This window comes from Uloborus diversus, chromosome 3 (genome assembly GCF_026930045.1).
Source record: "Uloborus diversus isolate 005 chromosome 3, Udiv.v.3.1, whole genome shotgun sequence".
NCBI lineage: Eukaryota > Metazoa > Arthropoda > Arachnida > Araneae > Uloboridae > Uloborus > Uloborus diversus.
In genome coordinates, this window is record NC_072733.1 from 72,154,516 (window position 1) to 72,170,642 (window position 16,127).

At 32.2% G+C, this 16,127-nt stretch overlaps 1 protein-coding gene across 1 annotated transcript in view; it reads left to right on the forward strand.

Moving 5' to 3' along the window:
• LOC129218083 (pre-mRNA-splicing factor 18-like) overlaps positions 1-12,700 on the forward strand; it is a 29,145-nt gene extending 16,445 nt beyond the window's left edge. Inside the window, exons 5-9 of the mRNA XM_054852280.1 lie at positions 2,475-2,546; positions 5,413-5,625; positions 7,057-7,174; positions 7,882-7,919; positions 12,546-12,700. Of these exons, the coding sequence (XP_054708255.1) occupies positions 2,475-2,546; positions 5,413-5,625; positions 7,057-7,174; positions 7,882-7,919; positions 12,546-12,623 (519 nt within the window). The 3' untranslated portion in view covers positions 12,624-12,700. The remainder of the gene's footprint in view (positions 1-2,474; positions 2,547-5,412; positions 5,626-7,056; positions 7,175-7,881; positions 7,920-12,545) is intronic.
• The last annotated feature ends 3,427 nt before the right edge of the window (positions 12,701-16,127 follow it).

Below are 16,127 nucleotides of genomic sequence, written 5' to 3' on the forward strand. Positions count from 1 at the left end.
CTACTACCATCTTTTGCCCCAAGATAGATGAAAGTTTCTCCCACCATTTGTACTAGTTCTCCTAATTTTTAATTCTTGCACTTGCTGCACTGCTTTGCTTCTAAGTGCTTCAACTTAAACAGCTCAGAATATCAACAACCAATTAAATTTCTCAAAAATTTGTGTAACAGCAGTTTGTACGTCAACGTGGAGGACTCATGAGGAGGGATCATGAAAAATGTTTTAAACAGTGTAAAAGAGTGCCTTTTCAGGCTGTAGTCTTTTCAGACAACTACTTATCGTCTTATGAACTCAAAGTTATCTGATGTGAAAAATGTGTGTGAGGAGTCAAAATAATCAGTTTTTTTAATAGTTTTTTTTATAGCTGCGACTTTCCATACATCTTTGTGCTTTTAATACCCTGAAATATGTAGCTATTTTATTCCAATATTATTGAGAGTCTGCTGAAAAGAGGAATGGTTTTTAATACATTTGTGTATAATCAGTGCTGTGGCGGGGGGGAGGGGGGAGAGCAGGAAATGATTTCTCCTAAAATATTTGTTTTTAATTGTGAAAAAATTTTGAAAAAAAAATAGAACCGACTTCAAAATTGCTCTAAAAAGTGAAAAATAATTTTATTCTTTAAACACCATCGATAATGCTTTTAAACATAATTTTTGAAGTTGGCGCAAAAACAAAACGTAAAATCCAGTGTAATCATGCTTCGTTCATATTTTTTTTCAGAAAAGCATCCAAAGTTACGAACGAAACATTTATATCGCTATTCAAATATGCTGTCATCAATGCATAATGTATGTGATAGTGAAGAAACTGGTCCTGGTTAAATTTATAGTTGTATTTGACTTATGGCTATGAATGATTTTATCTATCGTTTTTGCGCCAACTTCAAAAATTATGTTTAAAAGCATTATCGATGGTGTTTAAAGAATAAAATTATTTTTCACTTTTTAGAGCAATTTTGAAGTCGGTTCTATTTTTTTTTCAAAATTTTTTTATTTCATTCTTTTTAGTGTAAATGTAGGTATTTCAGAAATAATAAGAAGTTACCGTCACGAAACTTCACATTTTTTTCTTAAAAATGCTCCATACTAAAACAAAAAAAAAAAAAACTATTGACACGCGTTAAACTTTAAGTGATTGACACCAAAAACTTATCTTTGTTCCTCTCTGGAAATCATGCGTAGTTAATTTAATTATAACCATTTTAGTATTACGTTTTTCCTAACTAATTTACATTCCACAGCGTCTAAGTTGCTCATGATGCAATCCTGTATTTTCTTACTTAGCCCCGATCATCTGTTATCGGCATAGATGATAACGATAAAAATACTACAGAGTAGTTGAGTCAAACCTAATGGTAGCATTGTGATGGCTAAGCAGATCCTAATCACTGCATCACCTCGCTTCCAGGTTAGGTTTACCCCTACTATGGAGCAATAGCACTGAAGAAAGGAAGATTTTGATAATTCACATAGGGTTACTATAAATCAGCAGGGTTACTAAAATAAAATTATTTACGTCAAAAATGAGACCACAGCGCCAGATTCCCCATTATCGAAATATCCCTTGAAGAAATTTGATACTTGCTTCAGAGAAGCCTTCATTCAAAATTATCATTACAATTACTATTAATGTTACTGTTATATGGCATCAAACTTTTATAACAATGAGTTTCATATTGTCGCGTAGATGAAGATAGCGAAGACAATGTGAAAGCCAAATGAAGCGAATACTCGTTAGTCTCAACTCGAGATCTTTATTCAGAACTACGAATGAACGTTACATCTCCTTATATACAACTTGAGAAAGTGCTGGAACTTTCCAGACTTGGAAAGATACAGAAATTAATAGAAGATTCGAGAAAATACGGGAAACAGTAGAAACGAAATTTTAGTAAAATTCACTTTGTCCTAGTCGGGATTTGAACCCGGGTCGCTCGTGTGGGAGGCGAGAATTCTACCACTGAGCCACCGTTATCCACGGATGTAAAGTGCGAACTTCGCTACAATATCATTTTAATCATTTAATAGGGAAACTGCATAAAATTTACTGTTTTTTGCCCATAACTTTTTTTCAAAAGAACAAATATGGTCAAACAAAGTAATGGGACCTAAGTTGAGCCATCCTCTATCCATTAAAAAAAGAATCATCAAAATCGGTTCACTAGGTGAAACGCTATGAGTGGACAAACAAAAAAAAACATACATACGGTATGAATTGATAACCGCCTCCTTTTTGAAGTCGGTTAAAAACAATGCAAAAGTAATGTAAATCGGTTTCAAACTACCTTTTTTTTTCATGAGTTTCCTCAAACCTTGAGGTGAGTTCTCTCAAACATTTTTTCCAACTACAGCACTGTATATATTATTATTAATTAATCTGGGTGTTTTTATTCAAATGATTGGAAACAATCTATCTTTAAACTTTCAACTCATTTTGCTTTACAAAGTCGTACAAATATTTTTTTTTTGCAGTCAGAAGCTAGTGAAAAGCTGGGAAAAGGTGTGGATAGTGATAATGCTAAAGTTATTTTGAAGTTTTTAAGGGTGAGTACAGCGTTAGATATTTCTATTGAATTTTAATGCACTAGCATCAACTTATTTTATAACTATACTGACCTTTTTTTTTTTGACTTTGAATTTTAATCATAATCTTGAAAGATATTTTATACTACTCATTGAATATCTGATCCTAGTACTTTGTTACTTGAGTGTGTTACTTGAGTGTGTTCCAAAAATTGGGTAGTTGCACTTTTTTTTTTAAATGTTTTTTCTGTATAGAAACAATCGAACAAAATACATATAAAACATTTGGTGACAGATAGGGCATGAAAGATAATTCCCAATATAGCTCATATATGTCATAAGAGACAACTGAAAGAAGTATGTTGAGGAAGAGGGGTACGCCTGCCACCATGAGAGAGTTCGTGTATTTGTGTATATTGTCCAAACCTGTATATAAATATAGAGACCTGGACCTTTTCAGGTTGGACATTGGATCTACTACCCTGCCTTGTAAGAATATCTCCTTTTTCAGAAAAAGCTATTCAAATTAGTTCTATGAGGACAAATCAAAAAGTCTTTGCGCCTATTTTTTATTTGCCAAAAAAAGATACATACAAGTATTTAGAGATGTACCGAGTACTCGGTAACTACTCGGTACTCGGCCTACTCGGCCAATTTGCCGAGTACTCGGTACTCGGCCAAATTCTGATCAGATACTCGGCCAATACCGAGTAGTTGCAAAAAATTGAATATTGTCCAAGACAGATACTAAAATTTATAAAAAAAGAGCAAGCATTATATTCTGCAATCATTTACAATTAAAATTTATAAGTCAAATTTAAATTTTGAGAATAATGAAGTTTGTAATGCTTCAATGGAATAAATCTTTATTTTAATATCCCCAAAGTTAATAAAACTTATTTATTAAAAATTACGCAAAAAATGTAAGTATAGAAAATATGGAATTTTTATATTAAAAATGGATTTTTGCTACAAACAAAAATTAGTTATAAAAAATGTAAAAATACGTTTGCTTAAAAAATAAAACAACCTTAAAAGTACAGTGCAGGAACTCTGCGGACACGTGTTTTGGCATTACAAGGAATTCCTTTTTCAATGCACAAAATGGGGGCTCGTAGATTTAAAGGCATTTGACAAAAGTCGTATTTTTTTGTTGAATGTCTTTACATTCTTTAGCTCACATGTTATGCACTGAAAAAGACGTTCCTTGTAACGGGGTAACGGGGGGGGGGGGCAGAAACACGTGTCTGGAGTGTTCCTGCACATTTGTTTTATCTGCTTTTAAAATTTTTTTATGTTTGGCAGATTAGAACTATAATTGATTGGTATACTGTGAAACCCCTCCTAACGGACACCCCTCAAAGGCGGACACCACTCTTATGCGGACAATTTTTAATTCCCCAGTTCCAATGCAAATAACATTATTAAACCCCTGTCCTGCGGACACCTCTATGTTGCAGAAAAAAAAATTGTCCTGTTAGTGTCCCCATTAGAGGGTTTTTACTGTAATTTGTTTTAATTCCAACTTGATTAATCATACCTTTTATTTATTTATTTTTAATTTTAAAAATTATTTTTTTGTAAAATTTTTGACACAAACAAAATTGTATATATATAATGCATAATTAAATTTCAGCAGGATTTTAGTTTTAAAAACTATTATATGGACAAGGAAGTTTATACTACTATTCCAATAAGTTCAAAATTCATCACATGTGTGTCTGTGGTGGTTCTTAAAACATAATTGGTACTTGGAACTCGGCCGAGTAGTGAAAGGCCGAGTACTCGGTAACTCGGTACTCGGCCGAGTAATAAAAGGCAGAGTACTCGGTACTCGGCTACTCGGCCAAAGTGCTACTCGGTACGTCTCTACAAGTATTTACAAATATACATGGTAAACTATGTCTTTTACACTATTTCTCCACATAGTCACCACACCGGTTCAGACATTTGTCCCATCGCAGCACTAAATTAGAGATCCCCTGTTGTAGAATTCTTCCGGCTGCCTGTGGAATCACTGTCGGATCGTGCTCTTGGCTTCTGTCCTGCCAGAAACTTCTTCAGTGGACTGAAATCATAAAAATCATTAAGGGGAAGGTCTGTACTGCAGGTGCATTTCCCTGTGAATTCCTATGGGCTTTTGTGCGTTGCTCCGTACAAAACGAATAACATTTCGCTGCTCATAAGCTGTGGACGTCTGAAGAACAACCATCATTTTAATGACTGATAGCAGCTTCAAGTTCAAGGAACTGTCACTGTTGGGAATGTATATGTTTGCTTTGTATTCACAGCCGTATTGTGGCTAAAAAAATAGGCACAAAGGCTTTTTGATTTGCCCTCATAAATGCACTCAACGTTATGTGGAAAGAATAGAAACATTAATTTTTGGTTGTCATATTGAATCTTGAAATATACAAAAAGGAGATAGGGATGCCACCACGATAATGATTGTTTATTTGTAAAAGGAAAACATTTCGTGAGTCAAAGTTTTTCCCGGAAGTTAACCTGTTACATATTAATCAGCTACAAGTTGAAATTGGAAACTGAGAAAGGTGGGGGGGGGGTTAGTTAGAATGTTGTCATTTAAAGAGTGCTCAATTTTTTACCTGTGATGTAAAAATATTCATTGATTTTTCTTCCTAGTTTTCGCTAGGTATGTTGACTTTTAACAGCTTCTGAGCCATTAATAACCAGTAAAGCAGAAATTCTTAAACTTATGTAGTCCACAAACCCCCCTTTAAGGCTAAAAACTGTTTGTAGGATGGAACACAAAATCTACAAATGATCCCCTTACTCCTATTTTCTTCAAATGTTCTATTTTATGTTGCTTTACATTTTGTAGTTTTGAATTTTTATAAAAAAAATTATGAATAACTTTGTGTTTTAGTTCTTGTTACAGTTATGGGGACAGCAGCTGAATTCACGTCCAGAATCGGATAAAACTTCCATGAAAGGAAAGGTTGCATCAGCAACTTACACACAAACTCAGGACTATATTAGGCCCTTGTTCAGGAGGCTAAAGAAAGAAAATGTCCCTGAAGACATTTTGGAACATTTGGTTTTGATTGTCAACTATTTACTTGACAGGAATTATGTTAAAGTAAATATTTTATTCTTATTCCAAGGTAACCAAACCAAGCTTCACAGAAATTTTTAAAAAAATTGATATTTTTACATTGGTAAACTTTTTGCTGAAACAATACTTATATTCTTTAATTCATGTTTATAAAAGTAGTAATACTTTTAATTTTTAAGTAACTGCTTTATAATAGCAGTTTTACATTTTTTGCTTTAATAAAATATTATGATACATGTGTATTGATTGTTTGATAATTATTAAACAATAATTCATGTGCAATAAATTGTATTGAAGACTTAAATTTTAAAAAGTTTGAAATTAACTAAACAAAAACATGGTGAATTGAGAATTAATAATTTATTATGTGTAGAAAATAAACTATGATGCCTTGTCATTGATTATTGTTAGTGACAGCTATGTATAAAGCTACGTCCTACAATAACTAAAATTAACATTTTTGGATTAAACTCTGTCCATGAGCATTAATACTCTTGTACCAACACTTTTGCCACTGCTGAAACAGTGCTGGAACTTTTGAGTTAAGATACAGTTTGAAACAGAAAAACCACTGTTAGACCTGTGATTTCACCAAAGTATCATCCTTAATCACTTGCCAAAAGCATCCCACTCATCTTGGTTACAGTATTCTGGAACAAACGCAACTTTTGCACATGCTTGGTTCCATGTGGTTGGCCATCTCACTAATCACCAAAGGTTTGAGACTGGATCTCACTTATCATAGCATCACAAACAAGGCATTTCACTCCAGCTCACTCCCTTCTCCTTATATCTCCTAACAGCCAGGGTGGCGTAGTCATGGAGTCAAAGTGGGATGGATTTTGGAGTAAAGGATTCAGAGCCGGGAATTGAAAGCTTTAAAATTCTAAGAGTCATAGTCAATCTTATTTCCTATGAATCTGCATCCCTGCCAGGGCTGTAGAGTCGGAGTCAGACTGATTTTGAAGTAAAAATGTCGGAGTCGGAGTGGAAAGTTCTAAAATTCTAAGCTGAGTCGGTAATTTTTCCTCTAATTTTGCAACCCTGCTAACAGCGCAGCTCATAACTAGGAAGTATGTGCGTAGCAGTTTTGTTCCAGTTATTTTTGGATCTGCTTCCTTGGTATATAATTTTTGGTGTGTGGTCTATATAGCCACTTTTGATATTACTCTTTTCAGGTTAAAAAATTGAACCTAGTGAAGACGTGATGTAACCAAGGTATTTTAAAATAACAATTTATATAACGTAAAAGGAAATGACATGTTCATCTGCTAAAAAAATCACTTGATTCTTTTCTCATTATGACTTTCTTAGTAAAAAATATCACAAGAAAATTAAATTTACTAACCGTTTTTATATGCAATTCCTAAAAAATTAATTAAAAATATTTTGGGCACGTTTTTTTGTTTTGTTTTTTTCTATTGAATCATTACATGAACTAAATTCATCTTTTAGGCAAATGATGCTTACCTAGAAATGGCAATTGGAAATTCTCCTTGGCCTATTGGAGTAACAATGGTGGGCATCCATGCTCGAACAGGAAGGGAAAAGATCTTCTCCAGAAATATTGCCCGTATCCTTATTTTAAAGCAAATTTATGGAGTCAAATTAGCTATGACTATTTAACAGGTTTTTTTTTCTGATTATTTGAAGTTGAAGTATTATCATTTCAATCTTTACCTACACCAAAGGCAAAAGAACTATGTACAATATTGTAAATATTGATGACTTTGTGAACAAATGCCAGTGACATATTTTGCAAAAAAGCAAGTGCATGAAATGAGAAAATAACTAACTTATCTGTTACAAATGATTGCTATTGTTAGACTTTTGTGAAGCATTAATATTAATAACACCAAGGTTTCAGAATTATTAAATAATTAGTTTTATTTTATGCTGCACAAAGCTTTGGAGTAGTTTTACTGAAATGTTTGTACAATTCACATATGACATTCGGTTCAGGAAGGTTTATATAATTTTTGCCAGTTTTTGCCTTACAATTTGCCAGTGCAAAATATTCAGAGCATCAGGAGGAGCTGAAGAAAACAATCACTCTACTTGTTGCAGAAGTTTCTGTGAAACACTACACACTACATATGCAACTGACGAGAATGTGACTAATGAATGTATATAATGAGAGAGGAAGTTAGATAATTCAATTGCTTAGATTTTTTTTATCAATATTATTAGTAATATTTAAATGATGTTTTAAATCTTCTGTTCAAATTATTCTTTTATTTGTTAAATGCTGGAAATGTATTGACCTTAATTTAAATATAGATGTGCTGAATGATGAAACACAAAGAAAGTTCATTCAAGTATGTATTTTTAAATATTTATTATGAAGCAAGCATCTTATAAATAGTAGTGCTAGTTTTTCATTGTTGGGTTATTTCCTCGTAACTAGAAAACCTGTGTCATGCCTTTTCCAATGATGAATTTAAAATGTTCTGTTATTTTTTCTGTATTCTGATGAAATATTTGTGACTAGCATCTTTAATGCAGGGTTCGTACGCTCCGGGAATTCCGGGAAAACCGGGAATTGTCAGGGAAAATGACACTGTCAAAAATGTCAGGGAAAAGTCAGGGAGTTTTTAAATTTTGTCCTCCAAAATTTTTCTTTCCATTTTTTTCCCCAAGGAATTAAGTACCATGAGATCTAATCTTCGTTTTTATTGTGATTTCACGAAAAAAATTGTAAATTTTTATCTAAACCGACGCTTAAAAACTGCAATCGAAAAATGAACTTTTTTTTCACAACGAAAAATGCGCCAAAAGAGCGAAGATTTTCTTACACTGAGTTAGTGAGGGGAACGCATTTCTTTCTACTGCCTAAAGTTTTAGATGGGTTGCCACAACATTCTGTTCGTTTCAGGGTTCGTACGCTCCGGGAAAACCTGTAATTATCAGGGAAAATGACATAGTCAAAAATGTCAAGGAATTTTCCAAATGTGTCCCCAAAATTTTTCTTTTCCTAATTTTTTTCCCAGGAAATTTTGTTTTATGAGATCTAATTTTCATTTTCATCGATGTATTTAAAAAAAAATTGTAACAATTTTAAAGCAATGAAAAAAATGGCGACCCAAAAAATCTTCAGCAGCCGCCATTTTTGGCTCTCAGTAGTTCCCAAGAAAAAAAAAATCAGGTGAACAGGAATTATGCACAAACTCAACAGTTGAGAAGACAATTTACTGCTTCGGAAGCACAACCTGTAGATGGGAGGGTCGATCGGGGAAAATCGTTTTTTTTTTTCTTCCTTGATCGGAAAATCATTTCAGCTACGTGTGAAACGTAGTCGCCATCTTTGGTCTTTCACAAGATGGAAGTAGATACGATCCTAAAATGGCTGAGTTTCTAAAACAAAGCAGAATTGGATGTTTTCTTTAATTGAAAAATGATAAAAATAACAGAAAATGGTCTGCAAATTGTTTTTCTATTATTATTATTATTTAAAATAATTTTCTTGAGAAATGAAAAATTTTGTTCAAAAGTTATTCTTTTCCTCACTGCCTCGGACGCAAATGTGATAAAAAATTTTCAATGAATTGTAGTTTCATGAAGATTTATTATTTTTTAATTGTCTTCATGCGACAAATTAAAAAAGTTATTTCTTATTTTTGGGCATAGCCGCCATATTTGGTCATTCCCAAGATGGAAGTACACAAGACTTTTTTAGTGCCTAAGTTCCCGAAAACGGCATTGGATGTTAATTGCAATGCTAACTATTGAAAACAACACAAATTGTGCCTTTTTTTCCGGATAATTTGTAATTATTTTCTGGAAAAATGCAAAATTTAATCTTCATACCATTTTTTTGTTTAAATTGATTTCGACTCTTATGTGCTAAATACTGACTATTTTGCTTTTATTGTAGTTTTTTAAGGATTACTAATTATTTATTACTACTTTTATTACTACAAATCCAAAAATCAACTTATTATTTTAAATTTTTTACTTTGTCGCCATATTTGATCGTTTGCACAATGGAAGTAGACTTAAACTTCCAGAAACAGAATTGGATGTTTATATCAATGTGTACTATTGAAAATAACATTAAAATGTGCAAAAAGTTATGAATTTTTGAAAATTGACTATTATTTTCTGGAAAAGAAAATTTGAAATTTTAATGTAAGCGTCCTTTAATATGTGGAAAAAAAAAGATTATTGGCATTGGCCTAAAGATCGGCGTATGTTGATTTTTGTTACTATGCATTATATGGTATGCCGATTGATGCAACAAGTTAATCATATTTATACTGAAATTTAGCTTTGCATTTTGCTCAATATGTTTTGTGTAACCTACTAATAAGAAAATAAAAAGAAGTATTGTAAACCAAAAGTTGATGCTAAAAGGTTGCTGCAGGACTACAGCAAAACGCTATAATATTACGCATGACATCAAAGAAACGCTAAAATAATAAGTTGAAAGTACTCTGTTTTCAACAAATAGTAAACAAATTAAAACAATTTTGAACAAAATGTTTAAAAGAAAACTTAAAATTTTGACAGACAAAACAAAGGAAAAAAAATTCCAATTTTTATTTAATTTCATATCTAAGGGGAGAAGTTTTAGTTCTTCTGCATTGCTACTTTAAACAATTTTAATTATTTTGAAAATATTACTATTTAAACTTAAATTTTGAATGAAGCGAGTAACCTGGAATTTTCTAAAAAACAACCTGGAAAACCTGGAAAAGTCAGGGAACTTTTTTTAATCAAAAGTGTATGAACCCTGTAATGATAACTTTAGTTTGTAATTTGGTAAATTTACTTGCTGATTTTCTTTACAAATGAATTGAAATGGAAACTCCAATTTATTTCATGTTTGTAATTTTCTTTTTAATTAAGCTATTTAAGCCAAAAAGTTTTCCTGACATTGTTTTATTTAAATCGAAGATAAAACAAGTTATTGCAACAGAAAGCATTCTTTTATTGTTCATTTTAGATATTGTCAACCGGGATGACTTTGCCATATACAGGGTAAATTTGCCCTCTTTCCAAATATTAGTTGGCATTATTTCTGAAGCTTGAAATCTTTTTTCGTTTAGATAGGAAAAGAACTGCACTGAATATGAGCTTTAACCTTGAAATTTATCGTAAAGCGCCGGAAATGATACAAATTAATGTTTGAAAAGTGTTAAAATTTACCTCCTATATGACAAAGTAACCCTGGTTGATGGTACTTTTAACGTTTCTGATTCCTTTACTATCCTTTTTTCCCCCTTCAAATCCATTTAACCTCCCTTTGCACAGCCATTGGATTTAGGGTTCAAATTTGTCAAACTTAGTTCAAATTTATTTGCTCTATCAGAAAAAGTCATTTTTGACCTACTTTCCCATAAAAGTTTTAAAATGGACAAAAACCTGAAAAAAATGCTTAATGTGTTGAAAAATATCATTTTAAAAACAAATCAAAAATAAATTAAATAAATATTAAAAAATATTCTTTGAAAGTTGGGTATTCAGGTAAGGAAATATGTGTTTGAGTGTTAGCCACCACAATAACTTTGAGGGAATAATCTGTTCCAATAAATCGTGTTTGTTTGACAATCTCAACCAAAAGGTCCCATTCTCCAGTGATATTGTAAAAACTTCACCTAATGTTTCGATTATCCCCTAGCTGAGACTCAATTTAGAATCTCATTTTAGGTGACAAATCCAACTTCAAGCTTAACATTTTCTTTATAACGCCATTTGGTTTAATTCTTGGCTATTCTTGCAGCACCTTTTTGTAAACTCAAAAAACTACATGAAAGAAACTCCAACAGTTAAACCATATTTCCAGTGCTGAATCTACTCTTTTTCCAAGCTGGGACAAAATCTTGAAACTTCCCCCCTTTCCCATCTTTGCGGGTTTTTTATATCATGTTTCAACAAAAAGACTAAAAAGGGCATTTTTTTGCCTTTTGGAAGCTGCTGCCCGGGGCAAAGGCCCCAGCTTGCTCCCCCTAGATACGACACCACATATTTCTTATGATTTTGAGTCAGTTTTACACTTATTCATTGATTAACTGTTAATTAATTAAATGTGCTTTGGAGGATTTGTACTACCTGTAAAGTGATGAGGTTTTGTGAGCTGCCTTTTTTTTTTACTCTGTGTACTTGACTAGATCTGTAAGAGAGTGCCTCTAGGGATAGTTCATGAAATGTAATGGACAGCAGTTTAAAAGCAAAAGTTGTATGGAAAAGTAAAACATTTAGTAAATAAAGGGTTTACCTGTGTTAAATATTACTCTTCGTTTACATTTTCTCATCCTTCCGGGTATATTGAAAATAACATTCTCTGCTTTGTGTTACATATTCTATAGATGAATTTAAAGTTCAAAGTGAACCGTTTGAAACTTTCTTTTGTCCATGCATTCTAAATAATCTATGATAGTAAGGATTTTTCATAAAAATTTTAAGTGATTGTTACATGCTCACTGTGACAATTTGTGTGCCAAGTATATTTCAGTGCATTTTCAATCACTTCATTGAAAATACTAATTAATATAAAATTTTGAGAAGTCAGAGTATCTAGGAATAGAATTTTTTACCTGTGGGGGGGAGGTGATTTTAATAGTAACAACCTTGTAATAAAAAACCTTGCAAGTTAAATTCCAAGTGTGCTTCAGGGTTGTTAGTTTTTAATACAAGTTTGCTTATAAATGAAAAGACATCTAACAAAGTTTTTTTCATTGTTGTTTTATCTACAAATATTTATTTTCTACACTGTCAAAAGGGTTCCTTGTAACCTCAAAATATGTGTTTTGCAATTCAATTAGCGTAATTGTGCATGATAATATTATTACTGCGCTCAAGAGTTCATAGTGAGAAAGCATGCCTACTATTTTTAGGTAACTTATAAAAGTTTCAGTGTCCTTAGTTCTTCAGTTTAAGTTTAATTTTGAGTGAGAAATGATTGAATTGTTTTTGAATATCCAAATGTTTTTTTTTTTCTTTAGGCTTTGAAACGACTGATGACTCAGTGTCAAAGATTTTTCCCCACTGACCCTTCTCGTTCGGTAGAATATAATGCATGAAGTTGTTGTACATCTATAATCGATCTGAAGTGTAAAGACCATTGTATATAATAGAATAAAGTGTATTTTTATTATTTGCAAAACATTCTTGACAGCTGAACATAATTTTATGTGCAAGGAATTTTATTTCGGTTCTTTTTCCTCAAAGGTATGTCACTTGCCGTGTTTTTAAATTTGGTGATTATTTTTCGTTTAATTTCTGCCATGTTTAGTCAAAGTTACATAGAAACAAATTACTCTATAATCCTGTATTTTATGTTTTGATAGATTTTTGAATTAAAAAAAAAAGTCTTTATTTTTCATAATCTTAATTTCATTTTTTTTTTAAATATGTGATATCATACTTCTTATTACCACCATTCCCTTCTCACAAACTTTCAAATTTTCAACCCCCTCTCCCCCTTAAAATGAGACATTATTTATGGACAGCCCCTTAGAAGATATGCAAATTGATGCTTAAGGAAGTGCTAAGAAATCCTTAAAATAGTGACACTGAAAAAAAACAATGTTTTTTTGTCTTGACCAGCCTGCTATAACATCAACCCAAGGAAGGCGCATAGTCTGCAGCTAATTATAAGATAAAAAAAAATTATGGGCCAGATTACAGCTTAGAAAATAACTTAATTTGTGCAAGTTCTTGCTATAGACACTATCTTTTTGTTGTTGTTGTTGTTGAAAGAATACAAAAAGTGTTTGTAAACAAATTTGTTTTGTTTTTTTTTAGTATCATTATTGCTGTCACTAAACAACTTTTTTCCAACTTCCCATTAAACTTAATAGCTAGCAACTTCGTGTATTTTGGTAATTCAAAGTTTCTTCTGTTATATTATTTGTGTGTTACCGACGAACAAAACGAAAGCTACAGTAGAATTTTTACAACAAATGTTTCCCTCCCCAACAAATGTCCCCTTTAAAATCCATGAAATCTCTCAAATATGTTTTTCAAATGGTATCAATTTTCAAATGTACTTGGTTTGAAACAGACATATTTGATTCATTTGGAAGTTCTGCCATGAAGTTTTTTTAAAATAATAGTTAACGCAATTAATTTTGAAATTCCCTCTAGATTACTAAAAATTCCCTCTTCCAAAAATATATTTCTGTTCTGAGTGAGAAATTTTTTATACATTTGTCAGAACTTTGAAGAATATAAAGTACTCTTTGATATTTCATTAATAGCTTTGAATAATTTAGTATTTACCTATGATAATGTCACTTTTAGAAATGTTTGAAGTCGGTCATGCAAGCTTAATTATCAATGAGCTGTAGGTTGGAGTTACTCGCTCCCTCTTACTGTTTCTGTGTGTGAGCAAACAAATGCTGCCAAAAAATGATGTTGAAGGTATTCTGAAACATACTTTTAGTTACTCTTTTCTATTCCTAAAAATCTCTTTTAAATGAGTTTTAAAACTTATTGCTGTTATTCATTGAAAAGTTCTATTCGCTTATGAATTATTTTCTTTATAAAAAAATACCCACATTTGTACATATTTTATTTTCTGTTACATTTGGAGATTTTCTTCAATTTAAAAGATCTATGCTCACTTGAAGAAGTTTTTCAAGTATTTCCAGTTCCAATTCATATCAGCATCCGATATAATCTGCAACTCTTCCCTCATAGCCATACCAATATTGGACTGATTTTTTCATACCTGGGGAAAGCTGCAGGGTGCATTCAACATCTTCTAATAAGTGGCTAGTATAATTTTTGGAAAGATGTCCCTGCAATGGAAAAAATATTACATATTTCTTCATTTTTCAATTTGTTGAATATACAGACTATTGTGTAATATCAGGCAGTGAGAAGTAAAGGGATGTAAGTGGCAAAATTAAAAATTTGTAGATAACCAGTACAAATGGTAGGTGAACCTCTCCTCTGTCTCGGGGCAAGAGATAATACTAGCAGCCCTGGTAGATTCTGTTATACAGCATGATTTTGAAAAAAAAATTTCAATGAAAACCTACCTCGGACCTTATGTTTAAACAAGTTTTACTCAAAACACCACTTTATGTCTACTTACATCCTTTTGTTTCTCACTGCCTCATCATCATTATTATTGTTATTTCAGGGTGATTTAATATTATGGTTTATCCCCAGTTTTGCTGACATTTAAATTCCCCCTCCGCATTGGCGCCCATATAGGGGCAAGTGGGGGATGGATACCCCCCCCCCCCCATTAGAAATTAGAACTTCCTTGCTTTTAGTACTTTTTTCTTTGCAAAACTATATAAATATTTCTTCTCTAGCCAAAAATGAATAAGTTATTAAAAATGTCAAATTTTAATGACTCGAATCTGTCCTGAAATCGTTTTTCATGGGGAAAATGTCTGAGACCCCCTGCTACCTTACAATTTTGCATATGGTCGCCTATGCTCCCCCCTCCCCCTAAATATGTCAAAAAAATACTGAAAAACGGGGAAGGAAATTTCGTGTCAAGGAAATTTGGGGGGCTGGACACCGATATTATTCATGATTAAAATAGGCAATTAGAATCCGCTTAAAAGTAAGAAACAACAAAGCAATTGACAAACAAACTGATATTGAACCCTTCAGTGTGAGACCCGCCCCCCTCCTTACAATTTTGCGTATGAGCGCCCATGTCTCCCCCTCCCCCTAAATGTGTCAAAAAAGTACTGAAAAACGGGGAAGGAAATTTTGTGTCTAGGAAATTTGGGGGGACACCGATATTATTCATGATTAATACGCAATTAGAATCCGCTTTAAAGTAAGAAACAACAAAGCAATTGACAAACAAACTGATATTGAATCTTTCAGTGAACAACTTGGTAATTCATATCGATAAATAATTCACTTAGCGAAAACATTGGGTGGGTTTTGTGTTTTGATCTTATAACGACGTGTTACAATGTTTGAGGCACGATTTTGAAGTTGTATGAATGTAAAATTTCTATTCCTAAAGATTCTATAAATCATTTGAACTGCTTGGTACTTTCAAGATCAATCGTGAATTTTGCCAGTCCGATTGAGGCTCAAGAAAACGAATTCTAAAAGCTTGCTTTGAAAGCACCTGAAAATGTCTTTTCAAAGTAATGGAGTCTTTTCTGAAAGTCTGTACATTGCACTTTATATCAGTTAGACAGAGGGTGTAAAAAGAATGCTTGGAGTATTTTGCCTAGCCTGCAGATTTTGTGACTTTCCATTTTTTGTGAAAACAAAAGTAGTTTTCCTGACTTTATTTATTCATTTTGTAATTTTTGTTTGAGTGACTTATCACATCTAGTACTAATAACAAAATTCAAATATTGACTTAGTGCAGAGGTGTTTGTGATCAGACAATTCCAAAAATTTTGGGCAGGCAAAACGTTCTAAAACTGATAAATTATTTTTAAAAAAAAAATACTTTTAAAATTATTTCTTTTAATGATTTTTGTATGCATAGTTGAATTTTTTTTTCCGAGCTTAAGGGGGGGGGGGGGTGAGCTTCCTCATATTTTCCAAAATTTTCACATTGGCTTCAGAAAATTTTACTTGAGTCCACTTGC